This window comes from Miniopterus natalensis, chromosome 2, assembly GCF_054644295.1.
Source record: "Miniopterus natalensis isolate mMinNat1 chromosome 2, mMinNat1.hap1, whole genome shotgun sequence".
In the NCBI taxonomy this organism is placed as follows: domain Eukaryota; kingdom Metazoa; phylum Chordata; class Mammalia; order Chiroptera; family Miniopteridae; genus Miniopterus; species Miniopterus natalensis.
Window position 1 is genome coordinate 105,812,919 of NC_142082.1, and position 13,042 is coordinate 105,825,960.

Genomic DNA, 13,042 nt, shown 5'->3' on the forward strand with positions numbered 1-13,042 from the left:
TCTCTCTGAAATCAAGATATATAAATAAAATAAAATAAAATAAAATAAAATAAAATAAAAATATGCTCAGGGTTAATTTGATAGGAACCAGACCTCATAGCCTTCTCTCCATGGTTCACTTTGTTTCACACACATGTGAGGGGAGCACAGCCTTCAGTTATCCTACTAACAATCTCCAGCGAGCCTTACACTTATGCAGCCTCCTGAATAACAATTCTTGAATATTGATCCTACTGTGACCTGTTTCCAGGTTTCCTGATCCTGCACCCAGGAGACAGAAGGACGACAGTAGTTGAGGCAGATGGAAGGCTGGTCCTGCCTGATATTGCTAAACCTCCCACAAGGAGTCGTGATGAACTATACTGACACCAGTGGTTCTCAAACTTTTAAAAACTATGGTCAATCTAGGCAGGGAAAAGACCTACCATATCCATTCGTATGTTATAGAGAAAAAGAAATTGGGGATAACAAGGATTTGGAGAGAAATAAAATAATCAAAATGGCAATTTGGCAACAGTTATATAAAAAACACTAAGACCAACAAGTAAAACCAAACATTCTTTAATTATAAGAGCAGCCACTCAAAACCAACTCAGGCTGCTCCTGATGGTGCCTGATGATCCTCGGGTCTTTCCTGGACACTGGAGATTCCAACTGTTGGCATGTATGAGAACACAGGAGCGGCTGTGCGCCATTGCCACAAGCAGTATGGTGTCCCAGCTTCTTAGAGTACTGAGTCTGAGTCCTCAGTAAACTCCGGTTACCTGGTAATTTTAGATTACAAATGCCAGCATTTCCAGTGCTTAGTAGCTCAATTAATAGGTCATTAGTACCACTCACTGATAAGTAAAAATGGAACCTAATAGCATTGTCTTTGAAGATGGATGTTTTGGAATGAATTTGCAGACTCTCTCGGAGGACCCTTTTGTTCTATCGCTTTATTTTACACAGTTAAATCAGATGGACAGATGGTTATAAGGGGAGGGGAAAAGAGGCAGCTGAAGCATTAGAATAACAATCTCCACTAGCCTCCATAGGTATTATGATGTGCTTCCCTGTCCCTGCTTCCATACCCTAGAGATGGATGAGGGGTGAGAGAGATGTCAACTCCCTTAGACTCTCTGCTTTACCTTCCTTTCCACTGTTCTGGGTCCTTTCAGACACACTGTTTCTATCCCATTCAGTCATCCACCCCACCCCCAGCCTCACCCCCTATCCCCTAACTCAGCTTTGCTCTGGGGTATCCCATCCCCTTCAAGAAAACTTCCCTGCCCAGCCGGGCGTGGCTCAGTGGTTGAGCGTCGACCTAGGATCCAGGCGATCGGGGTTCGATTCCCAGTCAGGGCACATGCCCAGGTTGCGGGCTCGATCCCCAGTTGGGGGCGTGCAGGAAGCAGCCGATCAATGACTCTTATCATTGATGTTTCTATCTCTCTCTCTCCCTCTCCCTTCCTCTCTCTGAAATCAATAAAGATATATTAAAAAAAGAAAAAGAAAACTTCCCTGCTCACTGTGACTAGTTCCTTAAGAATAAATAATAGCTACCTTTCGAGGGCTTGCTATGTATTAGGCCCTTTACATATTAGGACACATTATCTCCTGAAACCTCACACAGCCTTGCAAGGTAAGGAATATTCTACCCTTTTTGTAAAGGAGACAAGACTTGCAGAGGTTGAACACCTTCCTCAAGGCCACAAACTGGAAGGTGACAGAAGCAGGACTCAGCAGCCCCTGCCCGGACCACCTGGCTCCACAGCAGCTTTTCACTGCACTGTGCTGTGGCCAGTGGTGAACCGACTCCTCGCTTATGATGGGTTTTGGGTTTTGCTTTGTTTTAAACATTGGCACTTTCTTTTCTTTATTGGTTTAAAAATTACTTAAAAATCAATTCTAGCACATTATTTAAAAATTCAAACAATATTGAAGCTTAAAAAGCAGAAGTGGAAAATGTCTCTTCACATTATCTCCTGACTCCAACCTTGCTCTCCAAATGTAACTACTATGAACCGTTTGATGGATATTTTTTCAAACTTTTCTATAGGTATGTAAATGTGTGTGGTTAGGAAGTTTTTATGACTTCTTAAAGTTCTCATAATCTATGTATCTTTATTCTAAATCATCGTTCATTCTAAATTGTAAGCTGGAAAGGGTAAGATAAATGTACTTTTAAATTAATCTACACAAACTTGACCAAAGAAACACCTATTCTTTTTAGAAAAAAAATTTTTTTTATTGTTTTCAGAGAGAGGAAGGGAGAAGGAGAGAGAGATAGAAACATCAATGATGACAGAGAGTCATTGATCAGCAGCCCACTGCCCACCCCCTACTGGGCATCGAGCCAGCCAGCCTGGTGAAACACCCCTTCTTGATGGATTTATGGGAGCACTTGAGTTGGAGAAAGGGATGGAAGGCAGGATCCCCCTAGAGACCCCGAGGTCACCAAGAGGGGAACAGCATGTGAGCTACAGGGAGGAGAGCATGCCGCCAGTAAGCTCACAAGCAACTGGCCTGGCCTGCCAGGGTGTGCCCATACTCCCAGGCTGTGAAATCACTCACGTGTGAGTAGTCTGGTGCCAGGGGAGGGGAGAGCCTGGGAGGGGGGGTGGGAGGGCAGAATGTGGGCCGGGCCAAGTTTAGAATTACAAGTGCCACAGGGGAGTTGGAACCACACTTTAAATAGCTAGCACCTTCCCTTTCCCCTTAGATGATTCTCCTCCCCCTGACTGGACCTCTGGCAGCAACTGCAAGCAGGTTGGTAACATTTTCTTCTCTCCTTTTTCTGTTTCTGGGTCTCAGACTACAGGTTGGTGGGATCCATAGGATTTGTAATCAAAGGATTTTTTTTATACTCTCCTAGAAAATGTTTCTGACATTTATGTGCACATATGCAAAGAGTATATGCTATTTCTTTACTTTCTGAAACTTCAGTAGCTGCTGACTTAAGGGACAATGTGATTTGGAGAAAGAGAATCCTAGATTGAGAGGAAAGACACTGGAGTTTAATTCTAAGAATATGAAGGCTTTCTTCTCCGTGAAATGAGATAAGATGGAAAGATTGAAAGAGCATACAATTTTGACAGGATTGAAAGAAAATAAAATCTGAATGCTTGTAATTCTACTAAGTGCCTATATATATATATATATGTGTGTGTGTGTGTGTGTGTGTGTATAAAATCTCATTTAATCCTTATAACAAAGTCTATCCTATCATTCTCGCTTTTACAGATGAGCAAACTAAGGCTCAGAGTAATTACTTTCCCTGAAGTGAGGCAGGAAGTGCTATGGCACAAAGCAAAAATCTGAATCCAGGCTTGCTTGACTCTATGCCTCATGTCCTTCCAACTGCACGACGCTGCCTCCGAGAAGCAGTACCCCAATGAGGCCAAGGGACCCAGGATAGGGCTGCTGGGAGGATGAGGAAGTGAAGGGAGATGATATTCCATCATTGGAAGACATCCATCAGACGCTAACGGGAGGCCCAGCACACGGCATTAGACAACCTTCTCTAAAGGACTGAGGAATCTTCTTGGAACAAGCTGCTTGGGTTTCTCCTTCTTAGCCCACAAACAATCTCTGCAGTCCATTCCCTAATTTATGAAATAAGCAAAGGTGCCTGCTGTTCCCTGACTTTCTGGATCCCTAGGGTAGGGAGGTAGAGCCTCAGGAGGGTCTGTGCCCAGATGAGGCTCCTGCTGAGAAAGTTCCCTTAACATGAACTTCTCTTGAGGTGTAGAAAAAAGTCTACTTGCCCACTTTTCCAGAAAAGGGGCCACTGTATACAATCAGGGGAGAGTCATTAGAAGATGCTTGTATGAGACATGCTGATAAATCTAGGCAGCCAATGTAATCAAGGGATGTAATTGAAAGAACAGGAACAGCCGGTTCAAGTCCTGGCTGTGCAATTTACTAGCTATGTGGCAGCAGACACGTTATTTAACCTCTCTGAGCCTCAGTCTCTTCATTTACAAAGCAGAGGCAATACTGCTGACATCTCAGGGTGGTTGTATGTAAAGTGCTTAGTCCATAGTAGTTGCTTGCTACATGTGAGCCACATCCAGTCTTATCCTCAGTCCCAATAAGAGTCTAGAAGGGGCAGTGAAGGGTTTAGAATTCTTGTTCTTGATTTATTTGGTGTTGTCTTCTCTACTGTAAGAGTTTCCTACATTTTTCATCACCACAAAAAGAAAAGAGCCCAAAGTTCGTCTTTCTCTTATGCTGATTTCAGAGAGAGGTGGAGGGAGTGGCTGGAGAGATCAGCTCATCTTGTTCAGAGTTCCTGGTCCCACTCAACCTCTCTCATTGCTTTGGAAGGAGTTTTTAAAAAACTGGCTTACAAAATAAAACATGTTCTTTGACAAAAAAGTAGAAAATATAGATAAGAAAAATATTCCTTTAATCCAATCACTGAGAGAAAAAGCAGTTTGCTGAACATCCTAATCTTTCAATGTATATAAATATAAAATATTTTTGCAGCCATAATCGTATTGTATGACCTATTTTATAATTGTTTTCACTTCACACCTTATGAACATCTTTTCATTCATTACACTTTCTTCTGCAACACAATTTTTAATGATTATACAGTAGTCCATTCTGAGTATGTCCCATAATTTATCCATCTATTTGCCATTCTTGAACATTTATGTACTTTCTAATTTTTTGCTGTTAAAAGCAATGAACACCCTTGTGCCAAAATCTATATCCACAGTCATAATTATTTCCTTATAATAAATTCCTGCAATGGAAATTGGTGGTTTTGAGTATTTATAAAAATCCCATCACTTCAACAGTCCCAGCATACAGAAAAGAGAAACTGATGCACATGCTAGCACAGACAAGGCTCGTTGGGGGGCGGCAGGGAGAACTTAGGCAATCCCGAGCCCAGGCGAGTTCTTCCATGTCCACAAACCCCGACCCAAGAGAGCCTGTGCAGTGGAAGCGACAGCTGTACTTCAGTACTGATCTTTCTTCCTGAAACAGGAAAGGAATATGTATTTTCAGCAGCGGTCACCCAGGCTCTACCCATAGAGATGCGAAGGAGGACATGGGCCTGCAGACAGGGAGAGGAATTCACTCTCTTCCAGGGCGCTATTCCCTTGGAAATCTGCAGGTGGAGGACGGGGAGGGCTTTCCTCTGAGTCCCCAGCGATGACAGAGTGCCCTGCTTGTTTCCCAGGTGGGATGGACAGCCGGCTCTCCAGCCCAGCCAGTAATGGAGAGACAAAACCTGTGTACCCAGTGGTGGAAAAGGCGGAGGAAGATGGCACCCTGGAACGGGGGCACTGGAACAACAAGATGGAGTTTGTGCTGTCAGTGGCCGGGGAGATCATTGGGCTGGGCAACGTCTGGAGGTTTCCCTATCTCTGCTACAAAAATGGGGGAGGTGAGAGCCACTGCACCACCCCGCCGACCCTGGAGGCAGGATGTCTCCATCCCTGCGCTTGCTGCCCCTCTGGGAGTTCCACAGACACACTGAACGCTGCGTCGGAGAGGCCCTTCCTTAGAAGTCGCTAAGGACCCTGAGACCTAACCAGACCCCGACTTCCCCGGGGGTTTTCTACTATAGCATGGCATCGTGGAACTGAGTACAGGCTCGGAACCAGATGGCCCAGAGCTTGGATTCTGGCTCTCTGTGTAATCTTGGGGATGTTAGTCGAGTCCTCAGAGCCTCCACTGCTGCGTCTGTAAATTGAGGTGTAATACGTGCCTTTTGAGGTTGTTGTAAGGATTAGAGACAATGTGCGTAAAGTGCTTAGCAAATGGTAGCCTTGTTGAAGAGGATGGGGACACCAAACTGTCCCATGGTCTTGAGATTTCTTAGCTGTGGCTTTATGCCTTCCTCCTATTCTTCCGCTACCATGACACCCGCTAAGCCATTCACTACCTAACCTCCACCGGTGTCATAACCTTTGATTTTAGTGGCTTTTCCTTTATATGTTTCCCATTGAAAATGTGTGTGTTGGGCTGGGGGTGGGGTGGCGTGGAGCATTTACTCTAACTCTAGTTCTTTGTTGGCTTCTCATTCCCCTCCATTCTCACTCCTGGGGTAACTCTGCTACCCCCACAGCAGTGGTGGTGATTTTCCTACAGTTTCAGGGAATTCCAGATCGCTGTGGGAAGCCCCAGAGGGATTTCTCAGGTACCGAAGGTTCTGGCTGAGCAGCGGGTTCGGAAGGCCTCCTTGTTGATGGTTGGGCTCCCAGGTCTGGTTTGTTTTTGTGTGTTTTTTTTTGTGGGTTGTAAAGACATGAATCTTTTTTTTTTTTTAATTTTAATTTTTGTTTAAAGTATTACAGATGTCCCTTTTTCTCCCCAATGACCCGTTCCCCCCCCCTTCCTTCCCCCTCTCCAATCACTCTCCCCATCATTGTCCGTGACCTTGGGTTGTGCATATATGCACATAAATTCTTTTGTTACTCTCTCCCTCTCCATCCCCCCACCCCCCTCCATCCCTCTGACATTCGTCAGTCTCAACTATGCTTCCATGTCATTGAGTCTATTCTGCTCATCAGTTTATTAAGTTCTTTAGATTCCACGTATAAGCGAGATCATGTGATATATACCAGGTCTGGTTTTGAGAGGCTGTAGTCTGAGCTGGAGGAAGGAGAAATGCAGAGGCAGGTCACAGGGGGAAATGTTGAGGGGAGTGGTAATCCACGGCCACAAGGATTGGAGAGTACCCTAATGCAACACCTACCATTTTGCATGGGAGCAGAAGACTCCAAAATGCATCAAGCTGAGTCTCACAATGGCTTTAGAGAGAGAGAAAAACTGCAACACAGAAGGGAGGTGGGAGGAATGCGGAGAGCCCAGAGCACTGCTCTGAGCCCATAGTGTTATTCTCAGGATTGTGGCCGTTGGGATTGGCCCTGGGATTGGAGGTTAATTTATATTTTTCCAGAGGGGTGGGAAGGGCTAATAAGGCTTTTCTCTCCTGTAATTTCTGGCCAGCAGCCTGAACTCACAGGACTTTGCTCAGTCTGCATTGTGAAGAAAGGAGGGAGGTCTTTCCACTTTTGACCTAGCCCTGGATACCCCACATGCTTGTTTAGGAATTTAGGCCTGAGCACTCTCCCTTCAGAGAACTGGGCGGAGGGATGGAGCTGGTCGAAGGAGGAGGAGGACTCTGGGGCCTAAGCTGGGTGTTGAGACTCTGTGTCTGGAACCTATTAACGAGCTTAGCTCCTCACATGGCAGAAAGCTTAGGTGGTGAGCAGCTTTCCACAAGCCTCTCTGGAATTGGGTAAAGATTTGCCTGGGAATGAACAGAAATAGCATGAAGAGGTGGGAAGGAGGGGTTTCCAGGTCTAGTGTAAAACCACTAGGCTGGAGAAGAGGAAATAAAAGGCAGCAACTACGGGAACAGCAGGGGGGGTGGGCTCACCCTGTGGACTTGTGGAGGGGAGGTGCTCTGGCAGTGTTTGGGTCTGGGCTCTGCCTCAGGGCTCCGTGGTAAGTCTGTGCAGACCCAGGAAGGAAAGAATACCCACAGCTCTTGGTTTTACACATGGTGCTTGCGTGGGAGGTAGAGGCAGAAGGGTGGCTGCTGTGGCTGCTCCCTCCCTGGATAGAGCCTACCTTCCAGCAAGCAGGTCATGGTGGGCAGTGGAGACATTTTTAGGCACCTTGGATCCAGTCAGGTTCTCTTTACTGAATCCTTACACCACCAGCCACAATCCCTTCCCTTGGTCAAGCACAGGGCCTTAGGACGCCTCTTCTCTTTCCCTGATGGATGACAGCAGCTGGAGGGAAGTGTGCTTAAGGGCTTTGGAGTTAGAGGCTGATGCCCAGCTTTGTTTGAAAGATATGAGTCACCCAGGGCCACCGGGTGAATTAATGGAAAGGCTCCTTTACCAAGGTAAGGGGGACTAACCAAGGATACATATGGTCATTAGAGGTACCTAGACATGCCTATTTTTCTGGTTTTGGGTGTTCCCCGTGGTTTAACCCCTTTGTCACCATTTAACTCCCCTCACCTCCCAAGCAGCAGAGGCTCTTGCAAAGAATGTGCCCTAGCACTTCTTGTCATTTCCTTGTCTCTGTCAAGGAGAGACTGGTGTCTCTTTATGACAGGACCTTTTACTGCCACTGTGAGGAACGAGGGTGAAGAGAATAGAGAACATGTAGGTTGGTTTGACCCCTTTCTCCTGGCGCAGTGGTTTTATTTAAACCCACAGTCCTAAGATTGGGGCTTGAGCTCTCAGAGGATGAGAAGAATGTTCTGAACAAGCTCTGGAGAGGGCTGTTGGGGTGCTCTGTGTGCACTCTGCTTAGGTACTGTGCGCTACTAGCCTGCGCCTGACAGCAGAGCATCCCATTTCTCTAACTTCATAGCTTCAAATAGCTGCTTGGGGCTGAGGGTAAGCTAGGGACTTCATCATGACTAATATTTATTCAGTGGCGAGGCCAGGGATGAAACACTTCCCAAAGCATAATTTTAGTTCCAAACAAAAATTGTAAGTGATGTCTTCTTGGGTTCCCTGCAGCTCTAACATTTGGTAGATCCAATCTGAAGCGAGTTCCAAAGCAGGAAAAGGGCTTAGGCAAGATTATGATCAAAGAACAGGAAAATGGTTAGACACTGTAGCTGAAAACCAGAGAAGCTGAGAAAGTGGTATAAGGAAACCCACCCTGCCCTGGCTGGGTGGGTGGCTCAGTTGGTTGGAGGGTCGCCCCTTACACCAAAAGGTTGTGGGTTAGATTCCAGTCAGGGTACATATGGAAGGCAACTGATCGATGTTTCTCTCTCTCTCTTGAAAGAGGTATCTATTAGATAGCCAAGTGGAGATGTCAACTAGGCAGTAGCACATGTGAGTCTAGAGTTTGTAACAGAGACCTGAACTGGTAATACAAGTTTGAGGGTCCTTAGACTGATGGTATAAGAAAAGAGAGCAAGGACCTTTAAAGATCTAGGAGAAGCCCTGGCCCGTGTGGCTCAGTTGGTTCGAGCATCATCCTGTGCACCGAAGGGTCTCAGGTTGGATCCCTGGTTAAGCACATATGGAAACAGCTGATCGATGTTTCTCACATCGATGTTTCTCTCTCTCCCCGCTGCGACCTCTGTCTCTCTCTTCCTCTCTTCCTCTCTCTCAAAAATTAATAAAAACATATCCTTGGTGAGGATTAAAAAAAAAAGATCGGGTAGAAGAGGAGGAACCAACAAGAGAGACAGGAGGAGAAGCCACCAAAGGAGGAAAGCCAAGAAAATGAGGTGTTTTAGAGGCAAGTAAAGCAGTGTTCACTGGGAGGAGGGAGAGAACTAACCAAATGCTGCAGATAGCTTAGGAGAGATGAGAAATGAAAATCTGTTATTGGATTTAGCAGTGTGGAGATCACTGGTGACTTTATAAGAACAGTTATAGTGGAGCATGGGGCAAAGACTGGTTGCAGTGGGTTTAAGATCATGGGAGAGAGAAGAATTGGAAATAGGAAATATGGGTTACTTAGGCAAAATTCAGACTAGAAGTTTGTCTCTTCTCTCTGTAGTCTTCCTTCTGGGGGGAAGTAAGCCAATATGAGCACTGCACAATGGTAACTGGGCCCTGTGTGTCCAGCAGTGGTGGGGATGGGTCATGACTGATGAAGTTGCTGAGAAGCTGCACATTTGAATGATTTCCCCAGCTCTCCAGCCTCAACTCCCTGGAGGGAAAAGCAAACATGATCTTCCACCAGGGCCTGTCTGACTAAAGCTCCAGGCATGAGACTCAGGAGACTGGATCACCTGAGGCATGCTATGGGCAAGGTGGTAAGAGAGGTTTGGGCAATACAATTCAGATCTGCCAGGAAGGAATTCAAATTACTTGCCTGCCAATCTCAGTTCAGACAAAAACAAATAATCCGACAACCATTTTATACTTAATTTCTTAGTCCAGTTTGCTGAAAACCAGGGGCAGAGGTCACCAGTGCTGAGAGCCTTTTGTTTTTTCAAGTCATAGACCACCAGCTGAGACCACCTCGTATGAGGACAGGCGCTCCCTTCTTCATTGCCCACTTCCACCCTCTTTCGTTCTCACCTTCAGTCCCTAAACGTTTGCCCAGACCGTGGGTGCTTCAGAGCATGGGCCTTTCAGCTCGAACCTCTCTAGCTCCTTGGATCCTGGCTGCCGGCAGACTGAGTTCATCAACACCCAGAATGTGTACCACAGCTGGACGTCTCAGAACTAGGGCCCTTAGAGAGTGAGGACTGTGGGGGAAGGGCAGCAACGAAGTAAACCTCAGCTCTAACTGTAGGGAGACAGAGCAGGGGAACACCACTGTAAAGGGGACTAAATGACACCTGGCATCAGGGAAAACTGTTCTTGATCCTGTCTGTAGATGCTGAAGAGCAAAGAGAAACAAGGAACACGTTTCTTCCTGTTAGAGTAATAGTAGCACGTGACAATTTGGTGTCATTTTGCACGAATTACTTAAAGCCTAGTACTGGACAGATCAGCGCTGATTACAGCGTATGTTGATGTCTGCTCATTGCTGTGTTGCTCCTGTGGACTGTCATCAGTTTATGTCTTTAAAAATATCACCTGGAACGTTACAGCTGACAGCACAGAATGTGCTTTGGGAAGGCAGCCTGCAGAAGGATGCCTTTCTAGGATGGACACGTGGTCTCTCCTATCCATGGGGGAGAATGCCAGGACATTCTAGAATTTGGGGAAGGACATGAACATGGTGGATATGGGGGAGCAGCGGGTAACTGTGAACACCAACCTCCATCTCTAGTACTAACTCCGTCTTGTAGTGGTGGTGCCTGGGCTTGGGTGGGGAAAGAGCCAGAGTGTCTCACAGGACTCCCCCATCTGCACTTGAGTCCCTTAGGCTCCATCCTGCCCCTCGCTCCTTCCCCATTTTTAGGGCCAGTGGCTCTGCTTGGTGGGTGCAGACCTTGTCCCTTGTGGCAGGTTACCCAGGTGCTCAAGGAGGCAGAGGATTAGGGGAGCAGAACTGACCATAGAACCCATGGCAGTTAAACATTGGCTTAGTTTATTGGGAAAGCAAGTAGCATAAAGTTGGGAAGAAAGGGCTTGTGCTGGCCTGAAAATTCACCCCCCCCCAGGGTTTCCAACTCTCAGCAGTGATTGTTCATATTATACACTGGGCTATCTCTTCCCTAATTTTCCCTTCCTGCCCAACAAGTCTTGGATTGATTTATATCCTTATTAGACTAAATTGCTTACAGTCTTAATTTCTTTGCCCTTGTGGTAGTTAAATTCTTCCCTCAGTGCCTGAATTATGGACCCAGAGATGTGGACAGTGAAGAACTGGAGAACTCTATTCCCCATAAACTCCCCCCCCCAAACTTTTGTTTAAACAGTTCTATTAAGGTATAATTGACTTATAAATTGTACATATTTAAAGTTTACAATTTGATAAGTTTCGACACATATATATACCCTTGAAACTATTGACACAATTAAGATAATGAACATATCCATCACTCTCCTAACTTTCCCCCTGTCCACTTCTCCTGCCTCTGACCTCTGCTACCCCATCCCAATGCAACAGCAGACTTGTTTTTTGAAATAAACATATATATTTTCCAGGTTTATTGATATATTATTGACATATAGCATATGTAAGTTTAATGTGTACAACATGATGATTTAATACCTGTATATATTATGAAATGACTACCACAATAAGGTTAGTTAACACCTCTATTCCCTCATATAATTACCATTTTTTCATGGTGATAACATTTAAGATCTACTCTCTTAACAACTCTAAGTATACAAGTCAGTATAGTTCACTGTAGTCACCATGCTGTACATCAGGTCTCTGGAACTTACTCATCTTTTAACTGGAAGTCTGTACCCTTTGGCCAACATCTCCCCATGTACCTCTAGCCTCTGGCAACCACCATTCTACTCTGTATCTCCAGGAGTTTGGCTTTTTAAAATTCCACTTATAAGTGAGATCATGTAGTATTTGTCTTATTTGTCTTTCTCTGACTAATTTCACTTAGCATAATGCCCTCAAGGTCCATCCATGTTACAAAAGGCAGGATTTCTTTAGTTTTATTTTGGCTGAATAATGTTCCTGTGTGTGTGTGTGTGTGTGTGTGTGTGTGTGCATCTCTTGATGGACACTTAGGTTATTTCCATACCTGTTTTTTGTCACTCTACTTTATTTTGGCTTTCTTTGAATTTTATAAAAATGGAATCATGCAATTTTCTTTATCTGGCTTCTTTCACTCAGCATTCTGAGATTCATCTATATTTTCATGAATCAGTGAATCTATTGATCAATATGGAAAGAATTGACATCCAACTAATATAGTCTCCTGACCCATGAATAGAAGGGAACTATGTCTCACTATTTATTTAGGTCTTTAATTTTCTCTCAGCAATGGTTTGCAGTTGTGAATGTATACATATGTCACACTTTTTGTCAGATTTGTGTTTGATGCTGCTATGAATGGTATTATTTCTTAAACTTAATTTATATATTTTGTTGTTGATAGTTTACTGAAATACAATGCATTTTTGTATGCTAATCTTGTAGTTTAGAACCTTGCTAAACTAACTTATTGATTGTAGTAGTTCTTTGGTATATTTAAAAGGATTTTTCCTTTTCTTTTTAAAAACACTATTGAGATATGATCAACACACAAAAAGCTGTGCATATTTAATGTACACAACTTGATGAGTCTAGAGGTAATATCTATCACCTCAAAAAGTTTCTGTCTGTGCTCTTTTTTTTTATTCTCACCTAAGGATATGCTTTGTTTTTAATTGATTTTTAGAGGGAGGAAGGGAGAGAGAGAGAAACATTGATGTGAGAGAGAAACATTGATGTGAGAGAGAAACATTGATGTGAGAGAGAGGCGTCGATTGGTTGCTTCCTTTATGCACCCTGACCAGGGATCAACCCACCACCTAGGTATGTGCCCTGATGGGGAATCGAACCCATAGCCTTTTGGTGTTCAAAACAATGTTCCAACTGAGCCACCAGGCCAGGGCCTGTCTGCCCTCTTTTAATTTTTTTTTCTGGTGATAAAAACACAACATAAGATCTACCTTCTTAGTAAATTCTTAAGGAAACAATACAA

The 13,042-nt window shown here is 44.6% G+C and overlaps 1 protein-coding gene across 2 annotated transcripts in view; it reads left to right on the forward strand.

Moving 5' to 3' along the window:
- Positions 1-5,181: 5,181 nt before the first annotated feature.
- The window catches only part of SLC6A13 (solute carrier family 6 member 13), a 36,518-nt gene continuing 28,657 nt past the window's right edge, over positions 5,182-13,042 (forward strand). For both annotated transcript variants that reach the window (XM_016224802.2, XM_087813857.1), the window contains exon 1: positions 5,182-5,383. In XM_016224802.2, coding sequence (XP_016080288.1) covers positions 5,182-5,383 — 202 coding nt within the window. The remainder of the gene's footprint in view (positions 5,384-13,042) is intronic.